At 35.2% G+C, this 25,216-nt stretch overlaps 1 protein-coding gene across 15 annotated transcripts in view; it reads left to right on the forward strand.

Annotated features, from left to right (window-relative positions):
* PTK2 (protein tyrosine kinase 2) overlaps window positions 1-25,216 on the forward strand; it is a 380,904-nt gene that overhangs the window by 349,282 nt on the left and 6,406 nt on the right. For all 15 annotated transcript variants that reach the window (XM_074264715.1, XM_074264671.1, XM_074264680.1 and 12 more), the window contains 3 exons: window positions 15,879-15,941; window positions 20,764-20,803; window positions 21,237-21,343. In XM_074264715.1, coding sequence (XP_074120816.1) covers window positions 15,879-15,941; window positions 20,764-20,803; window positions 21,237-21,343 — 210 coding nt within the window. The remainder of the gene's footprint in view (window positions 1-15,878; window positions 15,942-20,763; window positions 20,804-21,236; window positions 21,344-25,216) is intronic.

Here is a 25,216-nt window from a genome sequence, read left to right on the forward strand (position 1 = left end):
TCATTTAAATTGATTCCCTAGTCACCCTGAGAAGTAGGACAGACATCAGTACACCAGATGGAATTTTTCTCTTAAGGATTTTATATCTTAAGTCAAAATTATTCAGATATTAGATATCATCTAGTCCAGGAAGGAGAAAAAAGACTTAGCATATGTGACAGAGCTACACCAGGATTCATTTCCCAATTCATGACATACTCTCTGTGTGACCACCAGATGCAACCAATTTAACCCTTCTGTCTTCTAGTTTCCTCCTCAGTCAAATATATTTTTGTCTTTGGAATATTTTGTAAAACTTAGATCAATGTACAAATATGAGTTGTTTTGTTTATATACATATTGTTGTTGGACAAGGCCACATAGGGAATGATTGACTTGATCCCAAACATTATTAAGCCATTATTATGTGTCTAATACATAATGAATATACAAAGCAGCCATATTGCTCCAGCTGATTCCTAAATGGAGATGATTATATAGGAATCAGCACTTGAGTGATCTCAGTGTAGGTTCGAAGTGCATTTTCTGCCATATAGGAAATAACATCAGTGCTCAAGAATTTTGTTTTGTGGACATAGAAGCTTTCCAAAGCCAATCTCATTGCTGTTACTAAATGGAATATGTGAAAATGTGAGAAAGCCAGCCTGTCAAGCTTTAAAATGACCTCCCCAGAGGTAGATGTGTTTTTGAGCAGCTGGAATTCTCCTATAATACTTTGGGATTTCTTGATTCAACAATTAGATAGTAGAATGATTCCTTATAATACTCTTTTTAGGCCTAATAAAGAATAAGAATTCCTCACATTTATAGAGGACTTTAAGATTTAGAAAGCATTTTCCTTACAACATCCCTGTAATGCTGGTAAATCTTTCATGCCTATTTTTACAACTTCTACTATTCCCATTTTATAGCTGTGAAAGTAAAGCTAAAAAAAAAACTTGACATGGTTAGTGTTTGATAAAGACAGAATTCCAACCCAATTCTTAGACTGTCCAAAGTCTTTCCCACCATTCTAGGCTGTCTGCATCTCTCTAAAAGTTCAGTTCATAATAGCATCAATAATCTATATATAGGATTTTATTTTCTCCCAGCCCTAGCTAGAGAAGAAATAGCACACATATCTTGCTTATCTTATTTTTATGTCATTTTAAATGTATTGCTTTGCTTAAAATGGAGTTTTAATTTTTGGACTGAGAAAGACCTCTTTCATCTGAAATAGATTTGCTTTATATGTTCTTGGAATGGAAATATTCAGGCATTTTCCATATACACAGCAGACAAAACCAGTGTGAATGAAGGATGCATGCCAAGAGACAGTGAGGGAGGGTGAGTGCCAGGAGGCTGGTAGTGAGAGGGTGCAGGTTTTGTTTGTGAATTCGTGACTAACTATTGCCAGATCCTGCTGCTTTCTCCTTCCCAACAAATTTCCGTCTCAGCTCCTTTCTCCCTTTATCCCCATCCATACTGCCAGAATCTATTTTTTATTTCTTTCATACTTTCTTTTCCTCTTTCTTTCCCCAGTGCCTAATTCACGCAATCCTTTTGAACAAAACAGGCATTCAGAGAATGCTTATGAACTAATCACAGCAAATCTCCTCCTTACTAGACAACTCCCTCCAGCGCCAGCTCCTATATTAAATCCTCAGTGCCACTGCCAAAGCTGCCTCCTCATCTGGTTATTTTGACTGTGTCGTCCCTCCCCCCACATTAGAATGCATCAGAGGCTTCCGACAAAAGTGCCGCCCAGGGTCCAGATCTGCTCTGAGTCTAAACTCCTCACAGACATCCCAAGACTGCCTTATGACCCTTGTCTACTCCACTTCCTTGCAAGTTCTAGAGCGCAGTGAAAGAGTACTGGACTTGGCGTCAGTAGCAATGAATCCTAAATTTTGCTCTGCCACTGAAGAGAGCTATGGGTGACTGGGCAAGTCAGCTCCCCTCTCAAGGCTTCGTTATATTCTTCTGTTAAATTAGGGGATCGGACTAATCACTGGACAACAGATTGAAAATTGGAACGGACCATTGGGATCCTCTAATCCAGGACCCTCCCTTTCAGATAAGAAACTGAAGCCCCAGAGATGGTGACCTGCCCAGCATTATACAATGAATGACTGAACCTGGACTTGAACCCAGGTCTTCTGATTGCATGCATGCATGAGTGTGTAAATTGATTTATTTTTATTCATATTCCCTCTCTAGGATACTGAGTGGAATACATCTATTATCTCTAAAGCAATTAATGAACCAGAATATGGCAAATTCAAATTTTCAGTTGATAAAAAAATCTGGTTTTTCTCCCTCAAAACTGCCTCTCCAAAAAAACTTGTAATAAATAGGTATATTCAAGAAGAAGTAATTCCCATATTGACCAAGGTCCCCCTTTTTCTTTCCCCCTCCCCCAAACTTAATTTTCATCCTAAATATCTCTCCTCTTCCAGAATATATGGGTATCATATTTCATCATTGGTCCTCTGAAATCATGATTGGTTATTGCACTGATCAAAGTTCTTAAATCTTTCAAAGTTGTCCATTTTTACAGTGTTTTTGTATTAGTTGTTGTCCTGATTGGGCTCCCTTCTTCTTGCTTCAGTTCTTAAAGTCTTTAAGTTTTTTCAAAAGTCAATCCTTTTCCAATAATTTTCTATTGCATTCATACACCATAATTTGTTCAGCAATTTCCCAAGTAATAGACACCCTGTTAGGTCCCTTGTCTTTGCCACCATGAGAAAAACAAATTGCCATAATAATTTCCTTTTCTTTAACTTTCTTTTGGTTGTGAACTATATGAATCCATAGATCTAAAAGGTTATTTCTTCCTTGCATCTAAATTTTTGATATTACCCTTTATGTTTAAATCAGATACTCATTTGATATTCACCTTAGCATATGTTATAAAATATTCAAGTAATCTACTTTCTGCCAGCCTGCTTTCCAGTTCTATCAGCAGTTTTTGTTGAATTTTGTCTGGGGTCTTTGGACTTAGCAAACACTAAACTACTGTGCTTGTTTACTTCTTGATATTTTTTTACCTAATTGGTTCTGCTTAGTAGCCTCTCCATTTTTTAAAAAATGTGACAAATCTTTTTGATGACTGCTGCTTTATTAGTATAGTTTGACATCTAGTACCACCAGGCCCCATTCCTTTCATTTCTTTTCATTAATTTCCTTGAAATTCTCAACCTTTTGTTCTCCAAATAATTTTTCTGTCTCTATAAAATAAACTCTTGATAATTTGATTAATATGGCAGTGAAAAAGTAAATTAATTAGTATTATTTTTATTACATTACCTTAGCCTGCTCATGAGCAATTAACATTTATCCAATTATCTAGGTCTCTCTTTATTTGTATGAATAATATTTTGTAGCTGTATTCATTTAGTTTCCATGTGTGTTTCTTGGCAACTCCTATGTATTTTACATTTATAGTAGTTAGTTTAAATGTAATTTCTTTATCTCTTCAATGGGTTTTGTTGACATTATACAAAAATTAGTAATGATTTATAAGGGTTTAATTTATATCCTGCAACTTTGCAAAAGTTATTCATTATTTCATTTAATTTTAGTGGACTTAATAAGGTGTTCTCCAACTAAACTAAAATATCACTTAAACAAAAATCAATAATTTTATTTCCTTTTTGCCTTTGTTTATTCTTCCTTTTTCTTCTTCTTGTCTTATTACTATAACTTGCATTTTATGGCAATAATGTACATCTCTACTACACCCCAATCTTACTGAAAAGGCCTCTAATTTATCCTATCACATACAATGATATCTTTTAGTTCGATAGGTAGATTGATAGATATGATGCTTAAGTAGATGCATATCTATAAATATATGTCATATTAAGATCATATTTCTGTATTTTCTATTGTTTTTAATAGAATTGGGTGTTGTATCTTGTCAAAAGTTTTTTTTACATCTATTGATGAAATTGTATTCTTTTTGTTCTTATTATTAATGTGGTCTATTATGTTAATAGTTTACCTCTATTAAACCAATCCTGTATAGTTGGTTCAGCTTGGTCATATTGTATAATCTTTAGAATATGATTCTATGGTCTCCTTAATAAGATTTTATTCCATATTTTGGCATTAGTATTCTTTAGGAATGGTGGTCTATTCTTTTCTTTTTCTGCTTTGATTCTGAGAGAACAAGCATTGAATGATTCAGAAAAAAGCTAGCTCTGGTCCAAGGGCCTATTATTTTTCAGAGAAATTTGACTCAGGAAGGAGGCTTTTACTTAAGAAATTCAGAAAATAAATAAGGGAAAAAAACCAAAAAACATTCTTATGAGGAAGAGGAAAAGGGAGTTGCCTAATGAAACAAATGTAGATATACGAAAAAGTAGATATAAGAAAAAATATCAAATGGCGAGGCATGAAAGGAGAAAAAACAAGCATTTATTAAGCACTTACTATGTATCAGGCCCTCTGCTAAGTGCTTCACAAATATTATCTCATTTTCCCAAATAACCTTGAAAGATTGACGATATTATTATCCCCATTTTACATTGGAAGAAATTGAGGCATAAAGAAGTTAAGTCACCCCGAGTCACACAGCTTATAAGTGTTTGAAGCTAAACTTGAATTCAGGTTTTTCTGCTTATCTAGCTACTAAGCTAACATTGTCTTATTAGCAACTTGGCTGAGTCCAAATAAAGTAACTTTTTTGCTAGTTGGAGTAATTTTTTTTAATATAACCTTCTACTGGATAACTTTCTCAATCACTCTTAATTGTAGTTCCTTCCCTCTTTTGATAATTTCATATTTTATACTTAGCTTGTGCATATGCAATTGTTTGCATATTGTCTTCTCCATTATATTGTGAGCCCTCAAGGCAGGGACTGTCTTTTGCCTTTCTTTGTATCCCTAGTACTTAATATTTAATAGTATGCACTTAATAAATGTTGACTTACTGACAGTGCCAGAGTTATAAGTATTGTTTCAGAAGGAGCTGAGAATGGAAGTAAATGCTGATAAGAGATGTAACATAATTATGTTATAGATAAGTGAAAAATCAAAGAAAGTGATAGGAGCACTATTCAGTTAGATAGCATGCTAAAAAATTGTGAGAAGACTGAACTGCTCAAGTCCTCTTTCCTTGTTTTTTTCTTTTTAAGATGAATGGTTCTTGGACTAACAGGGATTTTTTTTTAGTTGTTAGCAGATAATGGAAATCTGTGATATGTGAAAAGATGATTAAGTAGCATCCATCTCTCCTCAAAATTAGTTTTTTTTGTTTGTTTGTTTTGGTTTTGTTTTGTTTTGTTTTTGTTTTTGTTTTTTTGCTGTTTCCAGGCAAACTATATCTTAGGTTATTGAAAGTACTGGCATATACAGTTATTGAGTACATATTAGTGAACTTTGAAAGATTGTAGAAAACGGGGAGTTGATATTGCAAAAATGGTTAGAGAAAAGAAAACATCCTGATTTTCACAAAAGAGAAACAAATAGGGAGTCTGTAAACTTTAAGTGATTTTTATCTCCTTTTCCTGGCAAAATTCTGGAATATATTAGTAAGGAAATGTTTGTGAGTGCTTACAAAGTTAAATGATGATTCCCTGTCCTGCTCCCCACCCCTCAAAAAAGGAGATTTTTCTCAAAAACAAGTTGTGTCAGGCTATATATTCTTTGTTATTTGTCTGTATCCAGACTGGTAATTAGGAAAATGTTGTCCATATAGTTTCCTTAGATTTTACTGAACTGTACTTATATTTTAAAGTACTAAGTTTCATGCTGTACCTTTGGATAAGAGGGATAGATTTGAGCTAAATGTCAGTATAGTTAAAAGGATTCTGAAATGGATGAAATTCTTTGGCTCTAAGCATAGATAGAATTTTTGCCAGATTTTTAAAATTCCAAAAACATTAAAGGAATAAGCCAATATATCAAGAACCAAAAAAGATACTGACAAACTAGAACAATAGGTAAAAATTAATTAAAATGTAATTTAATAAGGATAAATGTCTAGCTCTTAAGTTGGTTCTAAAAATCAATTTTACAAATAAACAGAGGAAAAAAACCTGTTTAGAAATTTATTTTGGAAATGATCAAGAGGGTTTTTGTACGTTGTTTTCACAATGTTTTCACAATAGACATCAATAATGTTAACATGACAGCCAAAAAACCCAGTACCTTATATTTGAGATATTTTTGTTCAGTTGTTTTCAAGCATGTCCAACTCTTTGTAACCTCATTTGAGATTTTTTTTGTTTGTTTTGTTTTGGATTTTGTTTTTTGTTTTAGGCAAAAATACTGGGGTTTTTGGTCATTTTCTTTTCCACCTCACTTTCAGGTAAGGCAAAAAGAGTTAAGTGACTTGCCGAGGGTTACACAACTACTAGGTTTCGGAGACCAAATCTGAACTCAAGAAAATGAGTCTTTTTGAGTTCAAGCCCAGTACTCCTTGTACAACAGCACCAACTGCCCAATGTTAAAAGATATAACATTCAAATAAAGGTGATTGTAGTTCCTTCATATTCTGCCATGGTAAAGCTGCATCTAAAATGGTCTGTTCAGTTCTGAGAACCATATTTTAGGAAAGACGTGATCAAGCTAGAGTGTTTCCAAATGTAGGCAAATAAGTTGGTGAATGGACTAAAGAACATGCCATATGAGGATTGATTAAAGGAAGTAGGAGTATTTAGTTTGAGGAAGAAAAAATGCTTAAGTATTATAGGTATGTGAATTCTACAAGGCTGAACATCTATCACCAAAATGAATTAATTCACCTGCCACTGGTATTCTAAGTAATTTCTGGTGCCTTAATTCTAGGAATAAGAACTGGACGATGCAGGAAATGACACAAAACTAACCTGGATCTCCAATGCATTTGCCTAGAAATTGAGAGAGTGAGCCAGAATATAACAATGTGACTTTCTTCTTCTTTTTAATTGATTCTGATTTAAGTAAGTTTTATTTTTCCTCTGTAGTACTTTGTAGTAAAGCCTTTTTTGAACCTCTAAAAAAAAGAGAGAGAAGACTTCATTTCCTCTACTATTTGAAGAATGAAATTCCTCAGGATCTACTTTCCGTAAGATCTGTCATTGTTCACAAGCTTCAAATGATCCCCACCCCATTGCTGATTCACACCTGTTTTGTCTGTCTGCTGCTGACACATTTCTCCTAAAAAAATGTATCATGCTTTATCATTGGTTCAGTTAGTCCTTCTATTCACTCTAGATCATTCTTATTGCCTGTCTCAAGTTAAATTACATTTATCCATATGTCCAGCCACCATCACCACATCTCTAAGAAGTGGATGTGCAGGCATTAAGTTGATATTCACAATAAGAATAAGATCAGCCAGGCTCTGTTAAACACATTATGAAATATATTAGTTTAAACCTTAAGACCAGTGAGATGTGTCCAGCCATAAATCACATAATCGTGGAGTTGCCAGGACTTCAGAGCTCATCTAGTTAAGCTCATACCTGAACAAGAATGTTCTCCAATGTGTCCAAAAGAGAATCCTGAAGTCTTGGCTTGAAGTCTTCCAGTAGCCTGTGCCACTTTCGATGATTGTTAAGAAGTTTTTCTTATAGCAAGTTTAAATTTGCTTCTTCATGACTTCTACCATTACTTCTAGCATAGGCTCTGGGGCTAGGCAGAATAATTCTAACTGTTCTCCCACATGATAGCCCTTCAAATACTTGAAGATATTCAGTATTCTCTTCTCCAGGGTAAACATATCTCCTTCCTTCAACCGTTCCCCATGTGGCATGTCCTTAATCATGGTTGTCTTCCTCCAGATACTCTTCAACCTATCAGTGCCCTTCTAAAATATGGTGCCTGGTACTGAATGCTACTTCACATGTGATTGTGCCCTAGCAGAAGGGAGAAGGATGATTACCTCTCTTGTTCTAGACACTGCACTTCTTAAGGCAGCCTAATATCATATTGACTTTTTTGGGTACGGTTTTCATGTAGACCCAGATCTTTTTCAAAGAAACTGCTGCTTAGCTTTGCTTCTTCTATCTTTTGAAAATGACTTTTTTCATCCCAATGTAAGATTCCATAGGAGAGAGAGTGGACTTTCCTCTTCTTGGATCCAGCCCAGTGTTCTACCCTGTTCCAAATTTATTTAATTTCTGATTTCATCTAAGATATCAGCCATTCCAGATAGCAGCTAATTCTAAGGACCAATTTTGTCTCCTCAGAAACGTCATCGGGGATCATAAGTGAGTCTAATAGGCATAGGGCCTGGGAGTAGTTTTGTAATACTTTGATGATATTTTAAAAAGGAAGAAAAGGGAAGGAAGAAGTACAACACTAAGAGGAAAGAGGATGGGGGCAATTATCTCACAAAATGTGGGTATATAAAGAAAAGACTATACTTTATATCCTATGATTAGGCACTGAACAAGGGAAAAAGAAGGGAAGTAGAGCAGAAGGACATCGCATCAAACTAGATCATATGTGCTAATAATTTGCTACCTGCCTTCTTACAGATTAGTCTGAATAATAAATTCCCTGAAGTATATTTGAATTTGTACTATTTAAAGTTTAAAGTTATATAAAAATATGATAATTTATTCTAACCCAGTGAAAATAAGCAGTGTGAATACAAATAATGGGACCATTTCAAAGAGATTTGTCATTTGGTACTATTTGGGACCTAGCTGACATGGCCAATATGGAAATCTGTTGTGCTTAACTAAGCGTATTTGTCACAAAAGTGTTTCGGGTTTTTTTTCCCTAATAGAGGAAATATAGAAAAGAAAGTAGATTTCAGTCACTGAAAAATTAAATTTTTTAAAATGCTTGTTGGGTTGGATTAAATTGCTACTATCTTGAATGGCAATCAAGATTTAAACAAATCATGAAAAGGGTAGAACATTGGGCTAAATCCAGTAAAATGAAAGTCTTATCTCACTCTCCTGTAAAATCTTAAATTTGGATTAATAAATGACCTTCACAATTCAAAAGTAGGATGATGAGCTAGCATTTTCTTTGAAAAAAAAAAAAAAAAAAACTGAACCTTTTAAAAATTATACCAGAAGTTCTATGAGAACTGAGAGTATCATTCAGAAGCCAAGAAAATCATGTGATCATAGGCCTTCTTGAGAGATGCCAAGACAAGAAAGGTGATCTCCTTACTTTCGTCTACTGCGGTACAACCATATCTGGAGTATTTATTATATTCAATACTAAGTGCCATATTTTAGGAAGAATAGCGTTTCCCAACTTAAAATATCAACAGTTTATCCTAGTTTAGTCCCTTATAATTCTTCCTTTTTGTTTACTTTTTTATGTTTTGTAGACTTCTGTATTTATACTTCAGTTTCTATGAAACTCCAGTATTTTCATCAGGAATGCTTGGAAGTCTTCTAATTTCATTAAAGGTCTATTTTCCCCCTATAAAATTGTATTCATTTTTTGGTGGATAAAATTATTCTTAATAATTTATGATTTACTTAGAATTACACAGCTAATCAATGTCTCAGGCCACATTTGAACTCCAGCCTTCCTGAGTCTAGGCCCAGCACTCTAAGCACTGTACCACCCACTGCCTCCTCTGTGGTTCTTTTGTAATTAAATTCTTTCTGGCTACTTGGCAATAATTTGTTCTTTGACCTGGAAGTTCTAAATTTAAATTTTAATGTTCCTAGGAGTTTTCCTTTTGGAGTTTATTTCAGAAGGGAAGTAGTAGATTCTTTCCATTTTACTTTGCCCTGTAATTCTAAGAATTCTGGAAGTTTTATGATTTCTTGCAATAGGATACCTTGGCCTTTTTAAAAAATCATTATGGCTTTCAGGCAATCTAGTTCTACTCAAATTATCTGTCTTTGATCTGTTTTACAGGCCAGTTGTTTTATACTTTCTTCTATTGTATCAGCCATTTGGATTCCAGTTACTTGCGCTAGGTTTTATACATAGTGCCAAGCTATTAATTTTCTTTCCAGTTCTTTTTTTCCACAGCTCTCATTTCTTTCCAATTTTTCCCCTTGTACTCTCATTCATTTATTTCCCAATTTTCCATTCATACTCTCCTTTGTAAAATAATTTTTAACACTTTTTAAAACATCTGCTTCATGTCTTCCAGGAATTCTAGTTGAGCTTGTGCTATATTTTTCTTTGATGTTTTGCTTATAGATATTTTAGAATTGATCACTTTTTCTGAGTTTATTTCTTGAGCATCCCTCTTTCATATTTATTTGTTCATTCTTCCATCTCTACTTCACTTGAGACTTTGTTTTAGGGCCAGGTTCTGTGCATTTTAGGAGAGAAATAGTCCTTTCGGCTCTGGTATGTGCTTTCTTGAGATTCTAAATATTGTATTATTCTAAAATCCTAGAAACAGTTCATACTGTAGATGTATAAGCTTTTAGTGTTCCCAGAGCAGTTTAATTCAGAACAGATCCTTAATGCTGAAGTTCTGGTCCGACTTCTGCAAATTACTAACCTAGCAAATACAGGAAAAGAATAAACATTTACATACTTCCTATGTGTGCCAGGAATTGTGCAAAGCATTTTTTATAAATGTTATCTTACTTAATCTTCACAACAATGCTGAGAGATAGGTGTCACTGTTAGCCCAATTGAGGAAACTGAGGCAACCAGAAGTTAAATAATTTGCCCAGAATCATATAGCTAATAAGTACTTGAGGCTGGATTTGTCTTCAGGTCTGCCTAACTCCAGGCCTAGCTCTCTATTCGCTGGGCTGCCAGCTGCCTTGAAATCTAGCTGGCCTAGGTTTGAGACTGAGCAACACAACTGTTGCCTTTTCCCTCTTTCGCCTGGCGAGAAGACTGCTCCTAGCTTCAGCCACTGTTAGTCAGCTGGAAAGTTTGCATTGCTCTTTTGTCTGGTTTTTCTACCCTGGTTATTCTGTTGAAGGCTTCTGGTCTGGAGACCCTCTTCCACTCCTAGAATCGACTCTAGCTGTACCAAGCTGTACCATTCAGCTGGTTCTTGCTTCTACTTAGAAGTTCATAACATAGTATGAGGCCCTAGACTTATCCCTACCTTGGACCACCATCCCTATGTTCACTTCTTTTCCATAATCTTCACTGAATCTCGGACCTAGTACTAAGAAGTGAGCAAGAGAATTACCATTTGACACTGGTTCCTGCTCCCTATTGAATAAGGTCAAGTCTCTGCTAATTGTCTTCTTGCCTTGGTGCACAGCCACAGCATTTCCTGGTACAATCCCTGCACGGAATGCTATGGACAACCTTTCCTGGCTATTCCCAGGCCCAGGGTCTACAAATCTCTTTTTCTCTCTATGCCAAGCTAGGCTAGAATTTTTTCTTAAATCTTCCATTCAGAAATTAGTCTAATACATTTGCCAGGTGTGCTTTGTGGAGTAGTTGTAGAGGAGAACTCAGCTGTACTACTTCCTTAATACCAACTTAACTGGCCTCCTACTGCTCCTTCACCAGCATTTAAGCAACATCTACAATGTGCAAGATATTGTATTAGGGATGCAAAGATAAACCAAAAAAGGAAGCTAGATTCTACTAGAATGATAAAACATAAAAGTAGAGCAAAGATCATAGGATGATGAAGCATTTTGTCTACCTCCTGATAGAAAGGTGATAGACTCAGAGCAGATTAAGCAATATGGGGAATACCAAGAAAGGTAAAAGACTGTCTCTTTTCTCAAGGAGCTCATAGGGATATAAGAAAATTAATAGACAAGTTACAAAGAGAATAAAAAGGAAATAATCAATGGAGAGAAAGTACCAGAATCAGAGAGATCAAGAAAGATTTCTTGTAGAAGGTAAAACTTGAAGGAAGGGAAAAAAGATACATTTTTGTATCTTTGTATCAAAAAAAATTGAACTTAAAAACAAAGCAAATGGAAAAATTTATACGTGGCAATTTGAGGAGGAAGAGAAGATTTCCTTTGGGAAAGAAGGAAGCAATTATTTGCTAAATGCCTACTATGTGCAAGGCACTGTGCTAAGAACTTTACAAATATTTCATCTGATCCCCACAGCAATCCTATTATCTCCATTTTATAGTTAAGGAAACGGAGGCAGACAGCATTTAAGTGACTTGCCCAAACTTTTAAAGTGTTTGATGCTGGATTGAGCTCATCTTTATGCCGCCAGTCTCAATACACTACTACCTTTCTAGTAGGTAGTTTATAAACCCTGCCCTGAATGAAGATTAGACTTCTAAGAGCTGGAGGAGGAAATTCATGCTAGTCTGGATCAAAAGCATGGAGAGGGGAGATGGTATACCCAGTTTGAGAAACAGTTAAGTAGTCTGCTTTTCCTGGAGAAAATGAAGGAATAATGTGAAACAGGCAAGAAACATAAAGTAGAACCAAATCAGACAACAAAAGACATTTAAAAACCACAGTGAATTTGTATTTTATTTAAGAAGCAATCTGAAGCTATTGAAGATTCTCAGGGATACCAACATGATAAGTCCTATGATTTAGGAAGATTATTTGCCCGTTATTTAGAGAATGGACTCAAGAGGGGAGACTATACACCTAGAATCCAAATATGAGGCTACTGATTTATGCAGACATGAGGAGACCTAAAACTGAGTAGTAACCATATTAGTAGAGAGAAAGAAATGAATGCGGGAAATATGGAAACAGAATTTACAAGATTTGGCAAGTGTTTGGGCAGAGGAGATAGAGAAAGTGAGGAGTCAAAATTGATTGACATCATGGATCTTGTGACTGAAGATGGTCACCCCTTCAGTGGAGATAGAGAAGTTAGGAGGGGGGGGTACGTTTTCATTTGTGGGTAGGGAAATGAATTCCCTTTGTTAAGCTGAATATGAGACATCTAATTGAAAATGTTTAGATTAGAACACATCAGTAATAGCTGCATTCATACAGTACTATAAGAGCTTTAACTGTCTTAATCTCACAGCTTCTTTTGGTAAATGCTATTATTACTCTATTTTATAGATGAGGAAGAAGGCTGAGAAAAATTAAGTGACTTGCCCTGATAACACAGCCAATAATATCTGGGCAGAATCCAAACTGACTTTAAGTTCAGGGTTCTATCTTCTGGACCACCCAGCTGTTTCCTGCATCAGGGGCATCAAGTACTCTCCCATTTATCCCCATTTATCTTGGCTATCGGTTCCCTCTTAACCATTATTATTCTAGCCTTTCCAAAAAGAAGGTTACTCTCCTTAGCAGGGAAAAAAAAAAAGAAAAAAAGTAAATTTGACTAGTTCTGTCTTGTCTCTATTAGGAGTTATAATCATCTCTTCAAACTCTTTTCCTCAACATAGCTTTTTAAGTCTTTAACTTTCCTCACCTTTCCTCTTTCCTCACCTCAGTTCATTTTGAGTTTTAACACTCCTGATAGTATTTCATCAAATCATGTAACACTTTTACCTGCTCTTGCTTCTATCTTCTATACTATCTTTTTAAAAAAATCTAAATTTATTGGTGTAAGTTCCCTTTGTGTGCACATCATTCTATTCAGACCATTCCTGGTTTTGCTCTTAATCAGTTTTTCTATCTTCAAAATCCCATTGTTGAGAGCTTCTTATCCCTCTTGGAATAACATCCCCTGTAGAATTTCAGTCCATATCCTTCTCTGAACACTTTGAAATCTTACGTCACAATATCTGTGTTGCTTAACAGACTCTTGTGAGGATGAAATCCTGAATACTGTTTCCCTTTCTTGGTTCTCATCATTTTTGTTTTGTCATCCTTATTTTCTTTTGCTTGCCTACCATGTCCACTCAGTTATTTGACTGATTAACTTTATAACAAAAAGTCAAATTTTAGTATATCATGATCATTTTTAATACTTTACAGTTTTAAGTTACTTTGTGCCATCTTATTTCACTTAATGTCCACAGCTACCCTCTGAGATAAAGATTCATTCCACTTTTATTGCTGAGTACATTAGAACCCCAAAGACGGTAAGTCATGTGTCCAGGCCTAAAAAGGTAATAAATAAACGGGTTAGCTTTTGAAGCCAGATCAGTTGGCTCCCAAGTCCAGTGTTCTTATTTTCAGTTTGGGTCAGTTCCTGTGAGGAATAAAGTTCAGTAAAAGAAATACTAATAATTAATCTTATTGAATTTGGAATTTGCTCACATGTGAAGTTTATTAATTTAACCGGTATAAATTAGTACTCAGAATTACACTAGTTCTGTTCAAAATTAAATTTGGTGGAAATTCATGTAGGCTTTCCATAAATTTTCACTTTCATACAAAATATGGTTGGTAAGGTTTCTTTTTTAAGCATCAAAATTGGAGGCCTCTAATACAGAAATAAAAAGATGTCTTTGATCCCTTCAAAGACTAAAATCCTCTTATGATGTTATATTAAAAAGTGTAACCTCCAGGAATAAGGTGAAACTGCTTTAGTTTTATTTTACCTGAAATATTGGATTTGCTTCTATATGCCACAGGTTAGGAAGGACATTGATTAGTTAGAGACTATAAAGGATGACAATTAGAAAAAAGAGAAATGCTGAAACTACCCCCCAAGAAGAAACCAACACAGATTAGCAGAGATCAGAAAACTCTGGGAGGACCTGACAGCACTTCTCAACTCCTTGGAAGGTCTGTCATGTAGAAGATGGATTTGATACATGTTTCTGCCTTAGCCTCAGGGGGTATAGAACTAAGTGATTTGAGCCATCCAAAAGTTAAATGGACTGACTGAAAAAGTGGTTGTGTCATCCCCATACACACTACACTCCGGTGCCTATCTCTCACCTCCAGGAGCAGCCACATGATACTCTGTTTTTTGTTCAGAACCCTTCATAACCTCATCCTAAGTCCTCTACCTTTCCAGTCTTAAACTTTCCTCCATGTCCTCTTTGGTCTGGTAGCTACTGCACAAACAAAACACTACATTTTTGGACTTAAAACATGGAAGGCTCTCCCTCCTCAGCTCCACCTCCTAGCTTTCCTCCATGGCTTCCATCAAGTCCCAGCCAAAATCCCATCTTGTATGAAAAGTCCTTTCTGATGTCCCTTAATACTAGTGCTTTCCCTCTGTTGATTATCTTCCATTTATCTTGTGTATATCTTGTTTTTGTGTGTTTGTTTTCATGTAGAATGTGAGCTCCTTGAGGGCAGGCCTCTTTGTATCCCCTAGTACTTGACACAATACCTGGTATACAGCAGGCACTTAATGAATGCTCACTAACTGGCCGCTGAGTCAGTTTGCTTCGTTATAAGTATTCCTGCAGTGACTATACGGTTGTTTGTCAAGTCGACTGTAGTCAAGATCCTTCTTTGGGTAGGAGTTGAAATAGATGAACTCTGAACGTCTGTGCTTTTGTTCTGTGTGCTCCTGTTATCCCCAGAGTGGTTTTGTTATAACTTTTCTTTAGTTTTATTTGGTTTTGTATTTTTAGTCAGCCTTGTGTTCCCTCCCTTAAAATGTCATGTAATCTAGCTTGTTCATTCTAGTAACAGGAAAGCTTGTTTGCCATAAGAACCTAGAGGAAGATTAGATCCAGCTTTTTTATGAGCTTCCTGGATCCTAGATGTAATTTTCAATGAAATTGGCCCCATTTGTCACTTTAACAAAACAGCTAAATTCACATAAGCTTACTCCTAGCTAGGAACAGCAGTGAATGTACCATATTTCTAATCTTAAGTCCAAAATTTTTCTCTTGTTAGAAAGAAAACACATCCCCTGTGAAAGAGCTTGGCTGCTACAAAGTAAAATAAGATGATTTTTCCAGTTGTTGTGTTGTTACTCTAATGTAGTCAGCATTTATGTAAGCATGCCTCTGCAGACAGTGATATATGGGCACTTTGCAATGTTTATATCTACTTCCAAAACTGGGCAAATTCAGTAGACTTGGTTTACAAGTTTATTTTCCTTACTCTGGGAGGCATTTAATACACAGATAATTATTTCAATTTTGCATATTGATTTGTAAAAGCACAAAGTAAAACTATGTGGGTTTTCTGATTCTTTAGAAACCTGATGTGAGGCTTTCTCGAGGCAGCATTGACCGAGAGGATGGAAGTCTTCAGGGTCCGGTAAGCAAATAGAAGAAGAGTTTTTGACCCATTTTTTAAATTTCTAGCTTAAAATGGATCACAGTTTGCCACATAAAATTTTCAAAATTGTCAGGCTTTGTAATGTGAGACCAAAAACTGAAATGCTGTGGAATGAAAATTCCTTCTGTTGCCAAAATAAATGAAAGTCCAGATTTTTCATAGAAAACTCAAAAAATGTAGCTGGCAATTTTATTTACATAGGGGCCTTTTAACAAATATTAAACTGATTTTTTGTGCCATAACAGAATATATGCTTTGTAAATATGATTACTGATTTTGTATAGAAAGTTATATAGCATATACTCAGATTTCCTATTACTGTGAGATCATAAGAATCAACATCAAAAATAAAACTTGTTCACATAGCATTTTTCCTTTTTAGCATTCCTCTAAAAAATACCTAAAATTCTTCTTATAAGAAAGAGTTTGAGATGATTTCAAATATGTTTCTCATCTGGTATAAATACTAACTGATTTTTTTATAGTAATGAATGAATGCTTATTTCCATGAACAGATGCATAGTCAAATATACACAAATGTTTTTTCTAATAATAAATTGAATTTTCTCTACTCTGGTCCATTAATTGCTGTAGTGGAGGTAGGCTCCATTCAGAATCCCAAAAAATATATCTGAATCAAAATAAATCAATTTACCCATAGACACATACACAAATGATATTAATGTTTAAAATATATATGTATGTGAGTACATATGTGTGTGTGTGTATATATATTTATATTTATAGGCCACAATTTGAATTATTGTAACTAAGCAACTCTAGTCCAGTCTGCAGCTTTTTAAAACTGGGCTATTTTAATTGTAGCACAGTAAGCAAAAACAGATTACCCTGAAAGGACTGTTATTTACCACTGAGCACTTTGTTATTTCTCATATATTTATTCTGTGGCTTTGCTTTCCCACAGCACCTCCCCCTCCCCATCTCTTAGTGTTTCTGAAGGCAATTTCTTACTTAATTTTGTTTCACTGAGTTGGAACCAATCAACAAGCATTTATTAAATGTTTACATTGTGCTAAGTTCTGCGAACATAAAAGCAAAAACATAGTACCTGCCCTCAAGGATCTGCTATTGTAATGGAAAGCACAACTGTATACAGACTCAAAAAATATTGTGAAGGTAGAAACACTGAGTCTGATCAGTAGATTCAATCCACAAGGTAAGTATTCAAGGACGACACTAAACCCAGTAGCTGGGAGAATGGTAGTACCACTGCCACTGACAAGTTAGGAAGAGGATAGGTTTTGAGGAAAAGGGGTGGAGTGTTCCTATTTTGGAACTCTCTTGGGTCTCCTCCCACATGTGTACCTGCTTCTTAGTTTCCTTTGTTAAATTATCATGTGTATTCTGCTCACACATTGCATGTGTGCCCCAAGATACTTGAACTCTCTTCTCTTCCATTTATATTAATGGTGTCAAATAAATGGAAGCAGGGAAACATAAAGATCCCTAAGGCAGCATATTGACTTAGAATACCACTAATCAGTATTATCTTATCTAAATTTTATTTTATTTTTATTTCTTGTATTAAATCTTTCCCAGTTCATTTTAAATCTGGTTCAGCCATACATAGCACGAGTGCTTTGTACATCTGGCTCTCTGCTCTATACTGCCTCCCTTGGTAACCTCATCATCTCCTGTAGGTTCAATTATTATCTCAACACAAATGATTTTGCAGGCCTATGAATCCAGTCATTGAACTTCATATTACTAATTGCATATTAGACTCCTGAACTGAATGACCCATGCATCTCAGATTCAACATGTCCAAAAGAAAACTCATCTTTTCCCCAAAACCCAACCCTCTTTTTAACTTCCTTATTTTTGTCAAAGATACTGTTCTTCTCAAATGTTAGGGTTTTTTTTAGTATTTTTTTCTCAATAGTATTTTATTTATCCAAATATATATAAGATAATTTTCAACATTCGTTTTTTTTTGTTTTTTTTTTAATTCATTTTTCCAAATTATCTCCTTCCTCCCTCCACTCCCTCCCCCCCGATGGCAGGTAATCCCATACATTTTACATGTGTTACAATATAACCTAGATACAATATATGTGTGTAAATACCTTTTTCTTGTTGCACATTAATTATTAGCTTCCGAAGGTATAAGTAACCTGGGTAGATAGACAGTAGTGCTAACAATTTACATTCGCTTCCCAGTGTTCCTTCTCTGAGTATAGTTATTTCTGTCCATCATTGATCAACTGGAAGTGAGTTGGATCTTCTTTATTCAACATTCATTTTTATAAAAACTTTCTGTTCTAAATTGTTCTTCATTCTTCCCTTACCTTTTCCCTTCCCTAAAACAGCAAGTAGTCTTAATTCTTTAGCTCCCATTTCCCATTATATATAATCAGTTTGCCAAATATCCACATTTTTTCCATCCATATCCTTCTCTCTGCTGCCTCAGAAACCCACCTCATTTGAATTCTCATCACTTTTCACTATTACAGTAGCTTCCTAATTCATCTGCTTCTTTCAACTCTCTCTATTGTCCAATTCAACCTCTCTGCAGCTACTGAAGAGATATTCCTAAAATTCCATTGACTGCTAGAACCCTGAGAGTCAAATACTAATTTCTCTTAATCATCCTAAGCTCTTCATAGAAAGTATAGTTCCAGACCAACTTTCCATATTTATTCTATATTACTTTTCTTCATACACTCTGTAGTCCAGCAAAGCTGGGCTTCTTGCTACTCCTAACCCAGAACTTTCCACCTCTCATCTCCCTGCCCTTGCAGAGGCTATTCTCCATGTCTTATCTTCCCCCTCTTAGAATCCCTGGTTTCTGTCAAAGCTGAGTTCTTACTACAGGAGACTTTTTTTGATTCAGATAGATAGATAGATAGATAGATAGATAGATAGATAGATAGATAGATAGATAGATAGATAGATAGATAGATAGATAGATAGATATTGATATAGATATAGATATATTCCCTTTGATTGAAAAAAAAACAAGCATTTATTAAATGTCTTCTATGTACCATATATCATGTCATTATTTTCCAAATATTATCTAATTTGAGCCTCACAACAAGAAAAATGAAGCAAATGCTTTATATGACTTATCTAGCATCAAGCATCTGGTAAGGGTCTAAGACTGGATTTGAGTCTCTAAGCCCATTATTCTCTCCACTGCCACTTAAGCTGTCTCTTCTATCCTCGGCACATAGCAGGCACTTAATAAATTCTCTCTGATAGATTCTTATTTTTAAGACATGAAAAACCAGAGATGTTAGAGTTAGAAAGGACCATCTAGCTCAGAAAAATAAAAATATCATAAAATATAGATAATGTTAATTTGTGATTTTCTAAGTCAACATGGGGCCCTCAGGAATTCATTTTTATGTTTGATTGGACTTCTTTAACCCAACCTCTTTACTTTACAGAGCAAAATTTACTTCTAACTCTAGTTCCATAGTCATACTTTTACAGTAAATTTTCTTGGATAGAATATAAAATGGACTCATCTTACACCAAATTCCATACTCCATAGTGTATCATGTTGGAGCATCATAATTTTAGCTCCAAAATGTACTTGGTTTTGAAACAATATTGAAAAAATGAAAGTCATAGAATTTTTTTCCCCTCTGAGGCTGGGGTTAAGTGACTTGCCCAGGGTCACATAGCTAGGCAGTATTAAGTGTCTGAGACCAGATTTATACTCGGGTCCTTCTGAATTCAAGGCTGGTGCACTATCCACTGCGCCACCTAGCTGCCCCCGTCATAGAATTTAACATGAAATTCCATTTTTCTTCGTCAACAAAAGCTCAGAAAAGCTCTGTCCATGATCCCAAATATAAATTATGATGAAAGATACAATTTCACAGTTAAACATGATTTTTAAGAAATGGTTTTAAAACAGACTTACTGAAAACTTTTTTGAAGGATAAACTTTGGGAAAGGAAAAAAAAGTTCAGTATAAATAGTTGAAACCTAAGAATTTTAACAGATTATATAATGCAGGAGAACATTAAAACATATTTATTTAAAACATTTTAATGCACATGTGGTTGTGTGTATATGGCATTTGTGCTGTAGATAATATAATTTAGTTTGCCAAACACTTTTCCTAAATCAACCTGTTAAAATTACAGGAGATGAGCTTTTTTTGGTAGCACTTTTACTTCTCGGGAACAACAATATTGATTTTTGCTCAGAAGTTGTGGGTTGTGGGCAGAGGAGTAGAAGGGGATGAAAATCCCTTGCTCCCCTATCTTGCTGTACTCCTAGAGAAAGACTCAAAGAAAAAGGGAGGGAAAAAAGAAGAAATAATTCTAAAGAGAAGAAAGCTGTTCTCTTGCATTACTTTTATAGCCCACAGAAGAGGCACCTTTTTCAGTAAGGGTCCATTCTCCTGAGTTCTAGTCAGCCAATCACTAGACATTCTCTGTGGGCACACTCTTCCTCCCAGGAGATGTCCTTGAGATGCTTTCCAACAGAATGTCCTGCACTGACCTCTTGACAGCCTCTAAGATTTGGTTTCAGAAAAATCTAAAAGCAGGTAGCATCACAGAATAGTTGTGTTGGTCCTGCATAAGTCATTTAATCTCTATAGGCCTAATTACAGTCTACCATCAAATGAGGGAATTGGACTCATTGACCTCTAAATTCCCTTTCACCTATAAATCTTTGACCCCCTGATCAATTCCCCCCTTCCAAATTCTGGATTTTTTGTATCTTTTAAATGGATGTATACTTTGAAAATAATGTATGCTGAAATGCTTTTGTTTTCTTTTGTGTTTTTTTGTTTGTTTGTTTGGTTTTTTTTTGACAGATTGGTAACCAGCACATATATCAACCAGTGGGTAAACCAGGTAAGATCAAATACATTTTAAATTTTTTTCCATCTTGGGAAATGTAATTAGCCTTATCACACAAGGTGTCTAGAAAATGTGCAAGGAATTATCTAATAAATTGATTTAGAGGTTTTAAAATGCCCTAGAACTGTTTTCATCCCTTTTCTATAGGTCCCTTAGCATAACAGATTCTCTTCCTCAGTGATACTGAGGATCTTAAAAAATCTTGATCATGGAAAAATGTAAGTAATGTCTGCTGAAGGTTAAGAACAAACACTTCAATAGACTATCTTCAAGATCAGTTTCAGTGTGTTGTTAGCATTGACTTTTATTTGCCTATACTGCTACGAATTTGTGATCTCCCCACTGGTGTCTCTCACAATCATTCTTGCCTTTCTCATCCTGTGGAACTTGCATGTATCTATAATCATAAATCATTCCATCTAACTAGACCCTGCAGCTCCACCAAAGAAACCACCTCGTCCAGGAGCACCCAGCCATCTAGGAAGCCTGGCCAGCCTCAACAGCCCTGTGGATAGTTATAACGAGGGAGTGAAGGTAGGTTCTTTCAAACTCTTGTGGCATATAAAGTGCACACTCCACAATGGAGCTTCTTGTTTATATCATATTTGTGGTATAGTAATCAAATATTTGCCAAGTGTCATCTGTGTGCAGAGCACATTATGGCAAGGTAAAAAGCTCAGCTGAGACCCAATCTTTCTTAAGTTTACAGTAAAAGGAGATGTCATAACAGATAGTTGTGATACCCAATGTTATAGGATAAATGTAAGAAAGATTTTCAAAAATAAAGTGCCACGTCAGATCTGAACAGGAATTTTATTATTTCTAGTGGGAAGGAGGGAACAGATCAAGTAAAACTTCAAACAGAAGTAGTATTTTAATAAGTCTTTCTAAAGATGGATAGAAACTCCATAGGCAAAGAACAGGAGTGGGATGAGGGAGGATATCCTAAGCTTAGGAAACAACATGAGCAAAGGTTAGAGGTTTTGTTTTGTTTCTTTTTAATGCTGGATGTTTGGAGGGAGAAGCAGAAAATAATTCAGATTGGTTAGAACATGGGGAATTAATATGAGGATAGGCTAAAAAGGTGAAGTCATAGCATATCACAAAGGGCCTTAAATGCCAGTCATGGACATAAAAAAGTCAGTGTAGTAGCTAGGACATTCATCCCTTAAGTCAATTCTGAAAGAGGAAAAGAAAAGGAATGATTGCAATTTTATGAGGAAATCTGCTCATTGAAAGTGACTCTGAAAACACTTTACTCAAGTGTTTGTCCATTGGATGGTAAACATTTTAAACCTTATGTTTTATAGTTTAATGTGAATGACGTATTGTGATTTCTCAGAAAACATCTCTCCCCCATTCCAAGTGAGTCAGTTTGTTTATCCATTGAAATGCAGAGCTAACTTAGCTTCTTCTGGACTATGAAGAGCAAATTAACATGCCTGAGAGAAATCAAAATATTCTCTGGGCTTACTGACTCTGTGGATCTCAATGTGACTTAAAGAAAAACATTATAATTATTTTTCCATTTCAAGTTAGAGTTTCACTATTAAAATAAACTGTGACCTAAACATGGTCACTCCCCAGGTATTCAGTATGTAAGCAAATAAAACTGATATTGAATCCTTTATTTGGAAGAGACATACAAACAGACATTTTAAAATGTACACCAAAGGTCCTAGGAGTATTTATAACTTAAACTGTCATCTCATAAACAGTCCTGTACTTTTGTAACTTTAACCAGAGTTTTAGAGTGCTATTTCTGTTATCTATACAAGTATAATTTCTTTAAAATAAGAACCAATTAAAAAGTGAAAGTAATGAAATATCTTGCTGGCCCTTTGATCCTTTTTAGTGAACTCTTTTTGTTGTTGTTGTTGATCCATTTTAGTCATGTCCAACTCTCATGACTTCATTTAGAGTTCTCTTGACAAAGATTCTAAAGTGATTTTGCCATTTCCAGCTCATCTTCCTCATCCAGGTGAGGAAATTGACATAAACAGCATTAAGTGACTTATTCAGGGTCACAAAGCTAATAAGTCAGATTTGAATTCAGGTTCTCCTGATTCGGCTCTTACTGAGAGAGCTTGAGGCTCTATCAGTGTGCCACCTAGCTGCCTCTTCACTCATCTTTTACCTAAAAAGAAAAATTAACTTTAGAAAATAAATCCACAGCTAGGATTCTGTGGTTTCAAGTCACAAATACAGATATGATCCATGAAAAAGATTGCACTATCATCATTATCACATGGTTGCTGTGAAATGTCCAAAGTTCCATCCCTTTAATTAAGTTCTTTTCCCATTGGCATTGATTACAATTCCTGTATATTTCATCAATAATTGTGTTGGCCTGAAGATTCTTCCCCTAGTCACCAACCGACTTAACTAGACTACTTCTCAGAAGACAGATACACTAATCCATCAGGAGGCCAATACTCAAGGACTCTGCCCATGAAAAGATTTGCTTTCATTCAATCAACATAACCTTTGAGAATCTAGTGCCTTTTTTGTTCTATAATGAGATATCAGACAAGGTCTTGATGCATAATTTTCTAAGTTAATAGAATAAAGCTTATTAGAAAATAAGGTGATACATGTATTGTATCTAGGTTATATTGTAACACATGTAAAATGTATGGGATTGCCTGTCATCGGCGGGGGGGGAGGGAGTAGAGGGAGGGGGGATAATCTGGAAAAATGAATACAAGGGATAATATTATTAAAAAAAAAAAAAAAGAAAGAAAGAAAATAAGGTGATTGTCTAAAACATAAGGGATATCAATTTTTGTGTAATGAATAGTTTTCACAAATATTAAATCATCCTCTGTTTCATAGATCCCATTATATTAGGCCAGATACAGATTCTGTCCTGAAAAAGAAAATGACATTTATAAATAGCTACTCAACTCAGAAATTCTGAAATGATTCATTCATTCAATAGCATTTAGTCCCAAAGCTCTCTCTCTGATTTCTTCATAGAAGATTTTATTCTTTGATTTTGAAATTATTTGTGTCTCACAATCTCAGCACAAATAAAGATAGCCAAGTGTGCTCAGCATAGCAGTTCAGAGTAAAATGCTGCCAGGGATTTTCCAAGTTGCTGATATAAAATCCAATTGTAGATGTTATAGCCTTCAACTTTATTTTCCAAAATTTCCCTGTAACTAGTGAAGGAGGACTTCGTTAGGAATATTTCCAGATTTCATGCAAACATACATCCTTCCCCAAGCAGTCATCTGAAGACCCTCTTGCTATTCATAGGTCACTATGGCAATAATACTGCCATTTGGTGGCCAGCATCTGTTTGTGTCACTTACTGAATAGTCCCAAAAAGAAAAAGCTTCAAGTTTCATGCAAACAGACACTTACCTTTCAGTCTCTCTGAACACATATACATTCTTGTACATTTGACTAGAACTTTTTCCTAGTAGTTATCTATTTTTCTATAAAGACCTTCATCAGGAAGTTGTACAAATTACACTCAATGTTAATACAACTTGTATTTGAACAAATATTACTACAGCTAAAAACAGAAAGGCCATTCTGTGGTCCATAGTGCACAGCCTATGATAGCTATGTGGAAGCAACAATTATAAATCAAATTGGTAGAAATTTGTGCCTTCTTTGCATGAAGGAAATCTCTGGGATCTCTGAAATTCATGCACCAGGAAATTCACTTTATAAAGTAACCCAGGGAAAGGGGGAAAAGGAAACCTTTCCACATTAATTTACCCGTGTCTGTCTAGTTCTGGTATTTCATAAGAAAATAATAAATGAAAAAAAATAAATAAATTCTTTTGAGAGAAATATTGGCTACTTCATTTTTTAAAAATAGCTATAGATCCCAGTACTGAAATCACTCCAGAAGTTCCCATTCTATTTAAATATCCTCAACTGGGGACCTGATTCTGGAAAGATAGTTGGTTGCATTTATGAAACCAGGAACCATTCCTTATCAGTCCTTCTATTGTCATCAGTATTTAGTATCCAAATTGTTAATGTTGAGCAAGGGAATAAATGAGTGAGTGCATAAACATGTCTTTAAAGAAGTTTTGTAAGCTCATACAGAGGTTAAAGAGTTTCTCCTGAATGTTTTAGGCATTAGGTTGATTTCTTAAGTGTCAAACTTGCACACTACTTCCCATTTTGAAAAGATGCCTAACTCTGTTGACCTTTTCTTTTTGCCAGATTGATTTGTTGCTCTCCAGCTTTGCATGTTTTTTTTTCCCTGTTTATTTTGTACCAAGTGAGCATGGATGCATGGCAAACCTCTTTAACTTAATCTGCTGATGTATTGGAACAAATTTCGCAGACACCATGCTTCCATAACCAACAGAACAGCATCTAATATGCCCGAGGAATCATGAAATGCATTTGTGTTGCAGGCTTTTTGAACTAGCTCCTTTT

Source organism: Sminthopsis crassicaudata, chromosome 1 (genome assembly GCF_048593235.1).
Source record: "Sminthopsis crassicaudata isolate SCR6 chromosome 1, ASM4859323v1, whole genome shotgun sequence".
Taxonomy (NCBI): domain Eukaryota; kingdom Metazoa; phylum Chordata; class Mammalia; order Dasyuromorphia; family Dasyuridae; genus Sminthopsis; species Sminthopsis crassicaudata.